The sequence below is a fragment of the Theobroma cacao genome, chromosome 9 (assembly GCF_000208745.1).
Source record: "Theobroma cacao cultivar B97-61/B2 chromosome 9, Criollo_cocoa_genome_V2, whole genome shotgun sequence".
In the NCBI taxonomy this organism is placed as follows: domain Eukaryota; kingdom Viridiplantae; phylum Streptophyta; class Magnoliopsida; order Malvales; family Malvaceae; genus Theobroma; species Theobroma cacao.
In genome coordinates this window covers 6,596,637-6,611,501 of record NC_030858.1, presented here as the reverse complement: position 1 = coordinate 6,611,501, position 14,865 = coordinate 6,596,637, and the positions used below count along the sequence as shown (strand labels likewise).

Genomic DNA, 14,865 nt, shown 5'->3' with positions numbered 1-14,865 from the left:
CCAAGTTCTGTGGAAAAATCTCACTGAGTTTTTCGTTTCTACTACTACGGTAGCATTTTTTGCTATTTTTAAGTAAAAAGCATTTTCTGCATGTAAAATATTGTGTATAAAAAAAATATATAGTTTAGTAATTACATTAGAATTGTTATTGTTGGTCATTTTATCATTTTTAGGTCAAATTATAATTTTACATTTTGTCGTTTACTTTTTAACTCTACCTATTTCTTTCAACAAATAAGATGGTGAAACAAATATCTGTCAAAAGAAACCATTATCAAATGCAATAAAAAGAAGAAATGATGGGCATTCAATATTATATCTTTTATTCAAACTCTTGCTTTCGTTTGATACTCACATTTTTTAATGCAATTTTACTATTTGATTTATCAACCCCTTAAAAGGAGGGTAACAAGGAAGGAAGAAACAAAGAGAGACAATTCCCTATGAGTTATGACCAGACAACCATAGCTAAGATACTAATATTCAAAGAGAAACACGATTTCCTTTCTAAGATTAAGAAAAGAAAAAGGTTTCACGTTCCTTAAATGACTCAATGGAGGCCAAAATCTCAAAAATAGAACGCAAAAGAAATTCTTCTTATATCTTCAGGTCCGACGTTAAACTTGAATTTGAACTCAGCTCTCCACCTGACTGGGCATATTTGGTACCAATGGCAGATCATCGAGCCAATCACCATAAATACTATTGATTTTCCTCGGTCCTTTCCATTTGAACAAGCATTTCTTAGCCTGGGCTTCTTCATTTAAAGAAGGGACACTTGCTGTCACTGAAGGTGCATCATTAGCAGGAAGGTTATGAACTTTTGTCAAAATGGAACCAGTTCTTGTCAAACCAGAACATGTATTTCCAAAGTCCCCATCAACACGTCCACCTATCCCCTGCAACTCTGATCACAAAAACAGGCAGCATTAGATACAGATTAGCCACCAACATCATGTTCCTCATTTTTCACATAGGCAGAAGTTATCACGATTAATAACCATGCACAGGCAAAATATGCATAAAAGCAACAGTCCATTCGTCTCATGTATATGCATCAAACTTTAGCGCAAAGTGAAATATGGAGAAAACAAAATGAAAGACCACCGTGAAACAAAACAATATATAATGGTCTGTATCATTTTCACACCTAAAGCATCCTGTCAACAGTATCACATTTTGAATATGAGGTATCTTCTACAATCAAATTCAAAAACACCAATTCCTACAGAGATACTTGACAAATTCAAAATGAAATAGCAAATTAGTAAGTGCATTCGTAAAGTCATAACCTAAACAAGAAACCGCCTAACTTGGTCAATATCTAACACAACTTATGAGTTCACCATATCTTCATGAGTTCTTAAAATTTCTGTAGAAAGACCAGATAATGTCATTTAAATCTATCTGAAATCAAAATTAGAAGTTGCATGGCAGGAAACAATAAGAGAAGTCAAGCTAAAACAAATATCTAAACATAATATATACCTGATTGCCCATGAGCAAAGTGACATTTCTCACCAAAGGGGCAATGACCTGTTGTCTCCCACTTTGTACATAACTTTGTTTTCCAATACACAGGCTTCATATTACCTCGAAATGCATCTGAACTAGCGCTGTTTAAAGGCCTATTACCTTCTGATTGATCAGATGCAGTTCCATGCCCTCCTGGTGGACCTGTTGTCCCAATGCTAATAGCTGAGCTCTCTCTAAACCTCCCCATATCATCCCTGAACTTTGATGGATCTTCATGAAGAAAATTACATCTGTCCCCATATGGACATTCTTCTCCATTGTAAAATTTCTTACACAGCTTCATCCGATGGATTATCTTCTGGTCATCATCCCAATTCCCTGATGGACGCTCTTCGTCACGTCCACCAACAAGTTCTTGCCAATTAGGTGGAGGCTGGCGCAGATCCTCAATGCCATGAGCAAAGTTGCAACCTTCACCATTCCTACAAGTACCCAATCTAAATTTCGCACACATACGAGTCTTAAAGAAAATATTACTTGTTCCCTTATTGACAGGTGGATTTAAGGGCATCCTTGAATTGGTAGGCAGGCAATGCACGACATTTGACTGGCTGTCCTCGGAATGCCTAGGTCTTTTAAAGGGAGGTTGTTGTTCAAACTCTGAATGTTGGTCAAATTGCCCATCATTCATAGCAAATTCAGGCCAAATCCCAATGGCGTCACTGCCAGCATAAGTTGATTGCGGCAGTCTCATAAAGGAAGAGCAAGATTCAGGATAACTCATATTGATAACAATTAAAGGTTTAGAACAGAATCGATCTTTATCCCAATACTCAACTTTCAATTAATCTAGCAAGGTCAACTCCAAAAGTGTATTGGATCAAGGCTATCTGATGAAACCTAACAAAGATTTGATGTAAAGTGGCAATGCAGAACAGCAGCAACTCAATCAGATAAAAATCAAAATTACCAATAATAATTGCATAAATTCCAAACTCTTTCTAACAAGAATAATAAAACCAGATTGAATTTAATGAATATAACAATCAGATTATAAAAAGCAATAAAAATACTGAGACGGGAATCCGTTAAAAAAACCACAAAAACTTACCAGTATCAGAAGAAAATCCAAATTGGATAACTTGAGAATGGAGATGATGAATGTTAAAATGCTCAGAAAAGAATTAAAAAAAAAAATACCCAGATGAGAATTTGGATCAAAAAACGAGTTTAAAGAGAAAATTCTGAGAAATTTGAGTAAAGGAAATGGGAAAATTTCTTAAGGACTTTTCAAGTACATATTGCTGGGAAGTCCTAGAGATAGAGGGAGTTTACTATGAAAAATATAATGGAAGGCAGCGAAAAAAAATTATATAGAGAGAGGAAGGTCAAAGAAAAACCCTAGCCGCCTTAGACAAAAACCTAATTCAGGTACAAATAGAACTTGTAAACCCTAATTGAACCAAGGAGTTTCAAACCAAAAGGCAAAGCCCCTCCCCACATGGTTAAACCCCCAAGTCCAAAACCCTGCCGTTACGGACTTTTATTAATCCCGCCTCGTTTGGGAACAAAAAAACCTTCTTGTAAGGAAATGTTAAAAAGAAAAAATTTAATAATAATGAAAATTTGATTTTTCAATGAGAACAATTAATAATTATAATTTCCATCTTTTTATATAATGACCAATTAAAATTTTTAATTAAAATTTTTGATAAATTAAACTCCTCCTCACACAAAAAAAAATTTATTGCCGTTTTAGTTCTTAATCCTTATCTTGATTGAATTGGCCCTTAAAATATGCTTAAATTATGTTTGTGGCTAAAGTATAAATTATAAGCACTAACAAACAAATTATTAAATTATTACGTTATCTTTAAATGAAGCTAATTAAAATTTTAAACATACTTAAACCTCACTATATAACAAGCTATAATTTGATATAATTCCTAAGTTTAAATGTAATTTTGGAAGCTAATTATGGAACCTAAATTTATACCATGTAATATGTCACTATTCCATCCAAGTTGCAAGCTATAAAAGTTTGGCAGGATCTTGAGCCATGGCTAATTTGTTACTCGGATAAATCAAATGGTCTAGACTACCATTGATGAGAGCTCCAACAGATCAACACTTGTCAATTAGAGGTTGAATGATTAGTGTTACAGCTCAGCCAAAGCTTCATTAATTGTCTCATCCATATGTATATATTTAGCTTGATAATGAAGGATTGAACCAACCTTAATTTGTATTTTCCGGGATGTTACAAGTCAATGAGATTTACATGCAATGCAAAGAGATTCATCGACATTAACAAGAAAAGAAAGGAAAAAGGAAGACTGTTTTGTAAAAACATGTTGAAACCTGCCTGAGAATTAAGAACCGATGCTGAAAACAACAGAGAGCAAACAGAAGCATCCATTTCATTTCCATGAAACCAACCATGCATTGTGCTGGAAGCTAAGTGGTCACCATTCACTAGCATTCGTTAACTTTGGCGACACCTAGCCAAAGAAAAAGGAAGAAAAGGGGAGGCTTAATACGCAAGTGAACTGTAAAGCAGATTCTCCATGACTCAGTGGTGCTTTACCGATCGTTAGATGATAAAAATTCCCCTGCTATAATAATAAGTTTAAACCAAAAAATACCAGCTCGTGTTTGCATACAAATTCTAAAGACTGTTTATAATTCGTTATTCTGCATTGAATCAAACAACTTTCTTTGTCGTTAATTGTAAAAGGGACAGCTTGTCATCACTTGAATGCAAAGATAGCAGCATCACGTCCACTTTCATGCACGTTTGGCAAATAAAAATTTAGATTGGATATCATCTCACTGGAATATATGATTGAATGGGACCGAGGAATGAGTCCCACTATGTGCAGATCTGATTGCTTTGAGGCCTGAAGTTACCCTTTCTTAGGAACTAATATATATATATATTCATGATGCTACAAAACCTCAAATGTCAACTAGATTACACTTGGCTCAGTTGCTTAACTTAATTTATCACTAACTAAAAGTGTTTTCCTTTCAATATGCAATCAGAAATCCTCCTACATTCAACAGTACTATCAACAATTTTAGTCTGGAATGTTTTTAGTAATTTCTGAAAGGTGATTGGAAGAGTTATATAGGAGACAAGAGACCATGTACTGCTGGCAGCAGGGTAAGTCAGAGTGGATTTAGGTTTTAAAGATGTTGCTTTACTTCAATTATTGTTGTCAAAAGTATGTTAAATCTTGCATGCATGCATAGTTCTTTGAATATTCTGTTTTTTTTTTTAAATTTGTCAATGCCCTCTTGTCTTGCTTATAATTGTACGAAACAGGGGAACCGAGACAGAGATATTACCTGCGAATCTTAGACAAAAATTAAACATAATATGCTCCTTGATTTGGCACCATACAATTTTCCATGACTAGGTTCCAAATTAAGCAACAAATAAAGTTAAATGGAAAGTGGAAAAGTAGCAGCATCGCAATGTTGTGTTATACTAGTGTCTGGACCCCCTGGATGTGCTCTAGAACTGGTGCAACTGAAATGGGCCACTTACAAATCTTGACGAATAACTAACATAAAAAGCAGCCTAGCCAAGGGCAATAAGAATCTTGAGAAATTAAGCTAGATAACGGAGTGTAGGAGGGGGACAATCACGTATGCGTAGTTGCTATTTGACTAATTACCAAATGACTTCCTAAATAGTAAAAACTATGAGCATACTGAACATGATTCTTTGAATTAATGGTTCAAGTATCACTTTCTTTAAAGGCGAGATGTATAGACTTTAGAACCCTACTCCTAGTCGGGGAGGTCACGCATTAGGTCCTCCGCCTATGGCTGACTTAGGTTCTATTCCCTTCAGCCCCACTTTCCCTTGAAACTGTATAAGCCATGTTGCACCCGCTCCCCCTGAATCCTGAAGAAAACAAAATGCAGGTTTTGGCTTAAGTAACGTTTTTAGGCACAAAGCATGTTTTTGAGGTCAGGAGAAGATCAAGAAGTCAACTTGGTCATTAAGCAGACGAGTTTGGAAATTTGCAATGGTCATGCTTTGTGAACTTCGAAGGTTAACCTTCATGCTTCGGAAATTTTCCATATTTAGCAATGGTGTAGGTTCTATGATTATGGAACTCATCTTGCTTCAAACGGAGTGATAGTAAGTGAAATTAAGTGCTCTGACTTCAGAGCGGAGCCACTAAAATGAGTGGAAAAAGAAGGATTGACTTGCTTTGAACTTAGCATTGCATCTATGCTTTTAAAGTAAGAGCATCCGGTTCTTATCTTCATATTTACATATAGTTCTACAGATTTGATGCTTAAAAGGATCATAAATTATTGCTCTGAGAGAAAGCCTGCCTTTTGAAGTTTACTGCTCATAGAGATTCCTTGAATCTCATTTCTGAGTTTTCAGCTATCTCAATTTGAATTAGTTTTATTGCATTGGTTGAATCCAAAGCTAAGGATGGTGGTCCTTGGATTAAGACTTGAATTTCTCTGTTGATATAAGCAACACTTGTGCCAGTAAATTCCTTGGACCACCCCCAAAAGTAGTATTGAATTATGGATGTTCCCCACACTCACACATACCCAGAGGGAAAGAAGGATTTTCATATATATGCACTTAAAACATAGTATTTCCATTAAATTTTTTATTAGAAAAGAAGGGAAAAGATTTCAAAGCTTCATGTAGGAACACCACATGCCTCACACAATAAAGCCAGAAATCCTTCTGCTGATCAGTGTAGCTACATGGCTATACTTGGAAAAAGGCCTGCAACCTTGGTCAACCTAAATGTTGTTTGACTTCAAATAAAACAAAAATGGTGGAAGGATCAGATGGGAAGAGAGATGAGTGACATTGCAGACAATATTGTCCCTAAATTCCTAAGCACCACCTGAAAAGTAGAAGAAAAAGAAAAAATTGTCAGGAACTTGCACTGAATAGCTTTTCAATGGATTATGTTTTTTTTTCTCTATGAGAAGATCAATGCTGCAATGGCTACCGAGATTTCTTACCAAAATCCCTTGGTGTCTTGCATTTGAAGCATTCCATCCTGCTAGCATAGTTGTGAACTCCACATCCATATCTGTCCAAACAATTTTGCAATCATATTTAACTGGCAAGTCAGTCATATCAGGTAAAGGGTAAGGATAAAGAACAAAATGACAGTATCCATATTATCATTATTATTCAAGTAATATGTGACAAAATGGTTATCAAAAGGATTGCATTGCCGTAGAATTCTAAAAATATGCTGAGTAATTTCTTGAAAATTTTGTTTTTGGAAGATGAACACTATCATGAGAATTTATTATCTGCTATCATTATAAACGAAACTCCATATTATCATTGTTTGGAAGAGGGAAAAGAATGCAATATCAAGAATGTCATAAACAAAGACAATGCAGCTCATTTGTGGAATTTTATGCTCAGGAAGAACATTTTCTGAAATTTTATTACGGGTTATGGTCCTTTTTCTTGTTGTCACTCAAAAGTAATCAAGGCATCCTTTACTCAAAGCAAAATGTCAATGCAAACTCACCCGGTGCAAATCCAGTCACCGGTCTTCCATCCAGGAGGAGCACTCCCTTCAGAGCCCATCATACTATAACCGCCATAATCATTTTTAATGGTACCACATCGATAGCAGTTTGGTCTGCTAGCATAGTTGTGAGCTCCACAGTTCATGGCAGCACAATACCAGTCCCCGGCCAAAACTTCTGTTCTATTGTATAAGTAGGTTGATACATCGGGGCCACCATACTTGGGATACCCGCAACGTTGACATGCTTCCCTCTTTTTAAAATTCTGGTGTTGGCATGCTGCACACATCCAATCTCCTCCTGTCCAGCTCATTTTGGTCCTGATAACCATTTCACAAAGAAGAAAATGAGAAAAAGAAATCAGACCAGATTTCATTATTCTTCCCTAGTCGCTACTAGTCCTATATAAGAAACAAAAAAGGAAAAAAAATTCTATAATCATGCTAGCCTAAAGCTCAAAGCAAGCTCCTTTCACTTGATAAAGGATCTTCTATTCACTTGCAGTAATTCTTGAATTCTAATGTTCTTTTACAAACAGAAACTAATGCAACTGTGGCTAGAGACAAAGACTTTTGTTGATGGCTTGAGTTCAAACCAAGACAAAACATTTGAAGCTCAGGAAACAAGCAAGATCATAGAAGCATACCTCCTGGAAAATCAAGGGCCTGGAAGAAAAGTAGTAGTAGCTGATTAATAAGTTCTTAGTGCAATTGGTGATTTTGGTGTTTGGGATGGGAGGGCTTTATATACTTGTTAAAGGCTTGATTTGTGGGGTCATGGATGTTGGTCTGTCAAATTTTTTCTTTATGTCTTCATGGGATTCCAAAAGCAGACATTTCTTCTGAGAAGTTTAGATGAAACCTAGCTCCTCGTAGTTAGTTCTGCTACTTTCAGTATTCTTGGGAAGATAGCTTAGCGCGCAGTGCATGTGTTCAGTATTCATGTATTTTCAGAATAGAATTCCAAACATGCCCCCTCTTTTTGTGATTCCCTATCATTATTGCTGAAAAACAATGTGAAATATTATTCTCTTCTCATCCATATTGCTACCCCAATCGAGGTGTTATGAGGGGAAGTGTTATTTGGATGGAGGCTGCTGCAGTCTTCTTTTTTTCTTTTTCTCTAGATCAATATACCATAACTTTTTCGAGTATTATCGAATATAATTTAACCCTTTAACTCTTAATTTGAATGGATCTCCACCTTCAACTCTGTCCATATATAAGTTTTGTTGCAGCAATGGTTTTCACTTGTTAAACTAAAAGGAACTACTTGAAAATGCCATTCACATCTGATATTCTTTTTAGCCCTCTGATTATTACATGACAACATACATTAAATTAAATTGACAAGAACTATAATATTGGAACTTATTAATACATAATTTATTCGCAAGTCACCAGGCTTGCTCTGCCCACGGGCAAAGCTGACGCATGTCTCTACGTGTATAGACACATCACGCTGACAAGGATTGCTACTTCCGAATCCAAAACTGACGTGGATGGACACGTCAAATGCCAACATAAGGGGGGTTCGTGATTCATCCAAGTAGCCAGATATACCTTCCTTGAGTAGGCTTATACAGTGCCGGTGCAGGTGGGACAGTAAAAAAGGTTAAGAAACATGGGAGGAAATTTTTTTTCTTCTTGGTTTGCATTTGGAATTTATTCTTTATAGTGCACATCCATTGCAAAATTCCTTTTTTGCATGTTTCGATTCCCTTGCTTGCAATAATTCAAAAGCCATTTTGAAGATTCATATCAATTGGCGCCCTTTGCTCTCAATGCTCTTCCCAATCACTCTGTCAATGTATATTCCGCATGGTGACTTGACCTTGGCTTCCTTTCTCCGGATGTTTTCAATCAAAGTCCCATATATCTTGTTCTAGCCTGACGCGTGAGGAAAACAAGCAGGCATGGCTAAAATTTATATAAAAAAGAGGGAATGGGAATGTTCTGCTGAATGTTTAACTCGAATATGGTTTGCGGCGGACTGACGCTGGTGGGCTAGCTAGTTATCTAATCATAAAAGTGGCACGTTAAAGTTGGGCTCCATTGCACCTGAAAAACAAAAACGAACCTGCTTAATGTAGTAGTAGTTTTTAATACGATGTGATGAGCTGCATTTCTTGACCAGCATAAAGGATTCAAATATGGCCATTGGCAGATTCCTGCTAAGGCATGCCTTCTGCACGCCGCAAGCCAAAGAAGGCGTGCCAAAGAGGCATTGGCCATGGCATTTGAGTTGATTTTACAAGAATTCACCACCCGAATTCCTAGCCATTCTTGGCTTTACATGGGATCTTTGCTTTTCATTTTATAAATAACATATACTATATATTTCTAATCACTTCATTCCTCCAACCTTGGCCTCATTCATGAACATGGTCCAAATCAACCACCTAATTCCCATGTGAAAAATAAACAATGGGAGGAAGAAAAACATGCATTTGCAAGTTACAGACCGCTTACAGGATATACTCAACTAAAGGATTCGTAAGCCATTTGTAGAGTAAAACCCTCTGACTATGGTATGTGGGGTCTCCATTGCTTACATGGCAAACACATTCAAACTCCAAATAGGCATAAATGCTTGCGTCTTGACTGACGTGCGATAAGGAGGAATCCTAATCACCATTTTTTACCAGACATGATGAATATTCCTCCTAAAAAAAAAAAACCTTAGAACTGCAGCCACTCCAGCTTTATTCTCTGCTTTCGACTTGTTTTCAGAAGAGGGCCATCTCCCTTCAATAATATGTAGAGAATCCACATCCATTAAGGGATTACCCAGGAAGAATAGCCGTTGCTTTTGAATTTTGGATATTCTCCCCCTTCCTTGCCACGTGATTTTGAAATTTTCGGCCAGCTAGCACTCAAAAAGAAGTAAAACCTTAATTATGATGTTAACAGCAGTCTTGCTTATTCCAGGTGCTTTGGGCAGATCACATATGGGGCAAAGTCTGAAATATTTTAGCTGTTAAATCATGGAAGCTACTTGGCTCACCCAACAAATCTGGTTGGACTGGGCCAAAAATAACAAAAGTCGCTTTAAACTTTACAAATCGATTTGGCGGATCATTGCTTGGTGACCATTCCAAAGAGATGATAGATATTATCCTTGCAAAAGTTTCATCCCTTGGTGTCCTGTCCTCCTATTCCCTCGCTATTATCCCAACTTTCAAAGTGAGAAAATGACTTGTACCTGGCATCTCTCCTGGGCACCATTTATTTTATTGAACCCAATTACTAGTAATTGTCAATCCTTGTGGTTTTACACTAAGAACTGACTTAAAGTTGGAATTTCTAAAGGGATTGGATCAAGGTAATAAATAGTAACCAACACCATTAAATTATCTTCACCAACTAGGTTTGAACTAGAGGGATCTTAATTAAGTACAACATTTTAACACTTTCAGAATGCCAATCGAACCAAATGTGACATCGATTTGAACCCGTTCCAAGCAATGTTTTCTGTTAATGTCTATAATTAATCGCGTGCATGTCCATTGTTCCAGAATTAGAGCGCATTTGCCTCTGCATACCTTGTACCCAAGGCTGATAATCTCAACTTTGTTCCAACTATATATCATATACATGTTCTCAATTAATCATGACTTTTAAATTTCTTATTACAGACATTATTCATATCTGATCGCATAAATAGTCGAAAAATCTTTATAAAATCACCTTGGATTACCTTAATTACTTAATCATTAACTTTGCAGGTTTGAGGTAATATAAACATAATTAAGATGTCTAAGGATCTTGATTTCAAATTTCAGCATCACCGGATTCCTTATATCATCTCCTAATTCAAATCTACTCTTTGTCAAGAAATAGGTTCAGTTGGGACTTCCTATTATAAGTTATGGAAGCCATGGAGTTTCCTGCAAAATTTATCTCTTGGTTCAAATGTTGTGTTGTTTAGTTGCTTCTCTGGAGCAAGGGGAGTTAGGCAAGGTGATCCCTTGTCATCTTATCTGTTTGTAATAGCTATAAAGGTTTTATCAAGAATACTTGAACGACAGCTAGGAAAGGTCAAATTCAGTTCCATCCTAAATGCAAGCAAGTCCAACTCATTGATCGTGTTTTCTTTGAAGATGATCTCATGGTTTTCTGCAAAGGTACTCTCAATTCAGTTGCAGCAATAGAGAATATTCTAAATTATTTCTGTACGTTATATCTGGCCTTCAACTGAATAGCTCAAAATCTGGGATTTTCTGTTCTGGCATCAAAGCCTATGTGCTTATAGAAATTCAATCTATCACTGTCTTCAAAGTAGGATCTTTTCCAGTCAGGTACTTAGGAGTCCCATTAACTACCAGGAAGTTATCTGCTAAAGCTTATGGTCCTCTCTTAATCGTATCAAGGAGGTTATTAGATGCAGGCTTAAGGGTGTTGAGTAGATTACGGGAGAGTGGACGGGATTAATAGGAGCTAGAGAAATATAAAATTGTATAGTTGATTTTCAGCATCTTCTTTTTTAGTTTGTTGTCACAAACAGTTTTACTGCTTAGTGCAGTTTGTTCTTTTGTAGCAGGTTGTCTCAAGTTTTTTTTTTCCTCCTCTTTCTTATTATTTCATAATACATCTGCCTCTTCCTTTCAATTACAATGATGTTTAATTAGCCATATCAAAATCCTATTTGTGAAAACTATTCTATCCGCAAGATTTACAACTATCATACCAGCCAAGGAACATTCGCAGATTATGTTGCTAACTATACAATTCTAACAGACGAAGCCTGAAACATCTCCAATCTTGGCAAGATCTTCTTCTTTTAAGAATTAAAAGTATTCTAGCTGTTTGAAAATCGTGTCTCTCGACAATACTAATAGTATCTACTCTAAATGGCTACAGGGCAACCAATGCAACTGACCATGGTGGCCACACGGCCCACAACCAATATCAACAAAGAGTTGTATTACTTGAATAAGGAAGAAAGGTCACAATGTCTGCATCTGCTTAAACTAGAAAGTAGCTAGAGAAATTGAATATGGATTGGAATTTCTTTGTGGAGATGATGGGAAAAATGAGCTCAGCAAACTTCCTCGAAGCAATGTATCGGATAATAAGGACATGGATGAGGATGATGATGATAAGAACCAAGAGAAGAATTAAGAATACAGACGCGCAGTTCAAGTTTATAATCATGTGCTTTGCCATTGTAGTTTGTTGTTCTGTTTGAATTGTCCGACTTATATATGTTCTACCTGGCTCTCACATAATCAGGCAGCAAGAAGAGTCACTGCTTAACAAACTTCGAGAATTACGTTTCCAGATCTCAAGAGACATCGAGTCGTTGTAGTATAGTGGTAAGTATTCCCGCCTGTCACGCGGGTGACCCGGGTTCGATCCCCGGCAACGGCGATAAGACATTTTTATTGTTGTTTTCCATTTTGGCGGGTTACCAAAAAAAAAAAAACACCTCTATGAACGACCAACGGCATTTCAAAAAAAAAAAAAAAAATCATCTCCACTCTTATCCCTCTCAAAACCTCCAAACGTGAAATGGCACTGCCATCAACTTCAGTCTCCATATCTCCTTTCCCACTCCATCTCCTCCCTTCGTCAGACCCACCTTACAAGCTCCTCCAAAACCACCCATCCCTTTCCCTCCTCTCGAAATGCAGGACCATCCAAACCCTCAAACAAGTCCACTGCCATATAATCAAAACCGGCCTCCACCACACCCAGTTTGCTCTCAGCAAGCTCATCGAATTCTGCGCCGTTTCGCCTTTTGGTGACTTGCCTTATGCTCTTTTACTCTTTGAATCCATTGTTGAACCCAATCAAGTTATTTGGAACACAATGATTAGAGGATTTTCATTGAGTTCATCCCCTGGACTCGCCTTAGAATTCTATGTTAAAATGATCTGGTCCGGTATTGTCCCGAATTCTTATACTTTTCCTTTCGTTTTAAAATCTTGTGCGAAAACAGCAAGTTCCCAGGAAGGGAAACAGATTCATGGACAAGTTTTGAAGCTTGGGCTTGAGTCTGATGCCTTTGTTCATACTTCCCTTATTAATATGTATGCGCAAAATGGTGAATTTGGTAATGCGCGGTTGGTGTTTGACAAAAGTCATCTAAGAGATACGGTCTCTTATACTGCACTGATAACGGGTTATGTTTCGATTGGTTATATGGAAAATGCCCGAAAGCTTTTTGATGAAATTCCCATAAGGGATGTGGTGTCATGGAACGCGATGATTGCAGGGTATGCTCAAACAGGTCAACATGAAGAGGCATTGGCCTTCTTTGAAGAGATGATTGGAGCAAATGTCGTGCCTAATGAAAGCACATTGGTTTCGGTCCTTTCAGCTTGTGCTCAGTCGGGTTCTCTTGAATTGGGGACGTGGGTTAGGTCTTGGATTAATGAACATGGACTTGGTTCTAATATTCATCTTGCTAATGCACTTATTGATATGTATTCTAAGTGTGGTGATTTGGACACAGCTTTTGATTTGTTTGAGGGTTTACAGCAAAGGGATGTAATTTCATGGAATGTAATGATTGGTGGTTATACACATATGAGCTACTATAAAGAAGCCTTAGGACTTTTTCGGCGAATGCTAAGATCAAATATAGAGCCAAGTGATGTCACTTTCTTAAGCGTTCTTCCAGCTTGTGCTAACCTTGGTGCCCTTGATCTTGGCAAATGGATTCATGCTTACATAGACAAGAATTTTCAAAATTCAACCAATATCTCTCTTTGGACGAGTCTTATTGATATGTATGCTAAGTGTGGAAGTATAGAAGCAGCACAACAAGTCTTTAATGGTATGGAACAGAAAAATTTGGCTTCTTGGAATGCAATGATATCTGGACTAGCAATGCATGGGCTGGCAGATAAGGCCCTTGAGCTTTTCTCACAAATGATGGGTGGAGGTTTAAAACCTGATGATATCACATTTGTCGGTGTGTTATCTGCTTGTACCCATGCTGGTTTGCTTGATCTTGGACGGCAGTATTTTAGTTCAATGGGCCAAGAATATGCAATTTCACCTGACCTGCAACATTATGGATGCATGGTAAATCTTCTAGGACGAGCTGGGCTGTTTGATGAAGCAGAAGCTTTGATTCAGAATATGGAAATGAAGCCAGATGGTGCAATCTGGGGTTCTTTGCTTGGAGCTTGTAGAGTGCATAAGCGCGTTGAGTTAGGTGAATCAGTGGCCCAGCGTCTTTTGGAGCTGGAGCCTGATAATCCTGGGGCTTATGTGCTCTTGTCAAATATCTATGCTGGAGCTGGTAGATGGGATGATGTAGCTCGAATAAGAACCTTGCTAAATAACAAGGGAATGAAGAAAGTTCCTGGTTGCAGCTCTATCGAGGTGGATAGTGTTGTTCATGAGTTTCTCGTCAGTGACAAAGTGCATCCCCGATGCAAAGAAATTTATGACAAGTTGAATGAAGTCGACACGCTTCTGGAGAAGGCTGGATTTGTGCCTGATACATCAGAGGTAATCCGTGACATGGATGAGGAATGGAAGGAAGGAGCATTGAGTCATCACAGCGAGAAGTTAGCAATTGCTTTTGGATTGATCAGTACAAAGCCAGGGACAACAATTAGAATTGTAAAGAATCTTCGGGTATGTGGAAATTGCCATTCAGCTACGAAGCTAATATCCAAGATCTTCAACAGAGAAATTATTGCCAGAGACAGAAACCGCTTCCACCATTTCAAAGATGGTTTCTGCTCATGCAAGGACTATTGGTGAAACCTTATCAACTTGTAGTTATATTTGGGAAGAATTTAAAGGGCACATCAAAATCCAAGTGTATAAATCTTGGGACTATCACTTGTAAATACTTGCACTCCAGGTTTACTGGATAGATGGA

General features: G+C 37.4%; 3 protein-coding genes and 1 non-coding gene across 4 annotated transcripts; 2 read left to right on the top strand and 2 right to left on the bottom strand.

The window, feature by feature from the left end:
- On the bottom strand, positions 301-2,981 carry LOC18588721 (zinc finger CCCH domain-containing protein 39). Its single transcript, XM_007013309.2, has 3 exons — positions 2,588-2,981; positions 1,489-2,376; positions 301-907 (listed from the first exon to the last, which is right to left on the bottom strand). The coding sequence occupies exons 2-3, from the start codon at positions 2,258-2,260 to the stop codon at positions 636-638; spliced, it is 1,044 nt and encodes a 347-aa protein (XP_007013371.1). The 5' UTR covers positions 2,261-2,376; positions 2,588-2,981; the 3' UTR covers positions 301-635.
- On the bottom strand, positions 6,093-7,749 carry LOC18588720 (uncharacterized RNA-binding protein C17H9.04c). Its single transcript, XM_007013308.2, has 4 exons — positions 7,667-7,749; positions 7,020-7,340; positions 6,493-6,563; positions 6,093-6,371 (listed from the first exon to the last, which is right to left on the bottom strand). The coding sequence occupies exons 2-4, from the start codon at positions 7,331-7,333 to the stop codon at positions 6,361-6,363; spliced, it is 396 nt and encodes a 131-aa protein (XP_007013370.1). The 5' UTR covers positions 7,334-7,340; positions 7,667-7,749; the 3' UTR covers positions 6,093-6,360.
- TRNAD-GUC lies at positions 12,321-12,392 on the top strand. The gene has a single exon. It is a non-coding gene; the product is annotated as a tRNA-Asp (tRNA).
- LOC108663498 (pentatricopeptide repeat-containing protein At1g08070, chloroplastic) lies at positions 12,483-14,799 on the top strand. Its single transcript, XM_018128428.1, has one exon. It carries the CDS (start codon positions 12,534-12,536, stop codon positions 14,742-14,744), a length of 2,211 nt encoding a protein of 736 aa, XP_017983917.1. The 5' UTR covers positions 12,483-12,533; the 3' UTR covers positions 14,745-14,799.

Bases quoted from the DNA above. Each gene is read 5' to 3' on its own strand.
- LOC18588721 (XM_007013309.2), bottom strand. From the start codon at position 2,260: ATGAGTTATCCTGAATCTTGCTCTTCCTTTATGAGACTGCCGCAATCA. The intron at 908-1,488 runs GTATATATTATG...TTTTGTGATCAG, and splicing joins CTTTGCTCATGGGCAATCAG to AGTTGCAGGGGATAGGTGGA.
- LOC18588720 (XM_007013308.2), bottom strand. From the start codon at position 7,333: ATGAGCTGGACAGGAGGAGATTGGATGTGTGCAGCATGCCAACACCAG. The intron at 6,564-7,019 runs GTGAGTTTGCAT...TTGTTTGGACAG, and splicing joins GGTGACTGGATTTGCACCGG to ATATGGATGTGGAGTTCACA.
- LOC108663498 (XM_018128428.1), top strand. From the start codon at position 12,534: ATGGCACTGCCATCAACTTCAGTCTCCATATCTCCTTTCCCACTCCAT.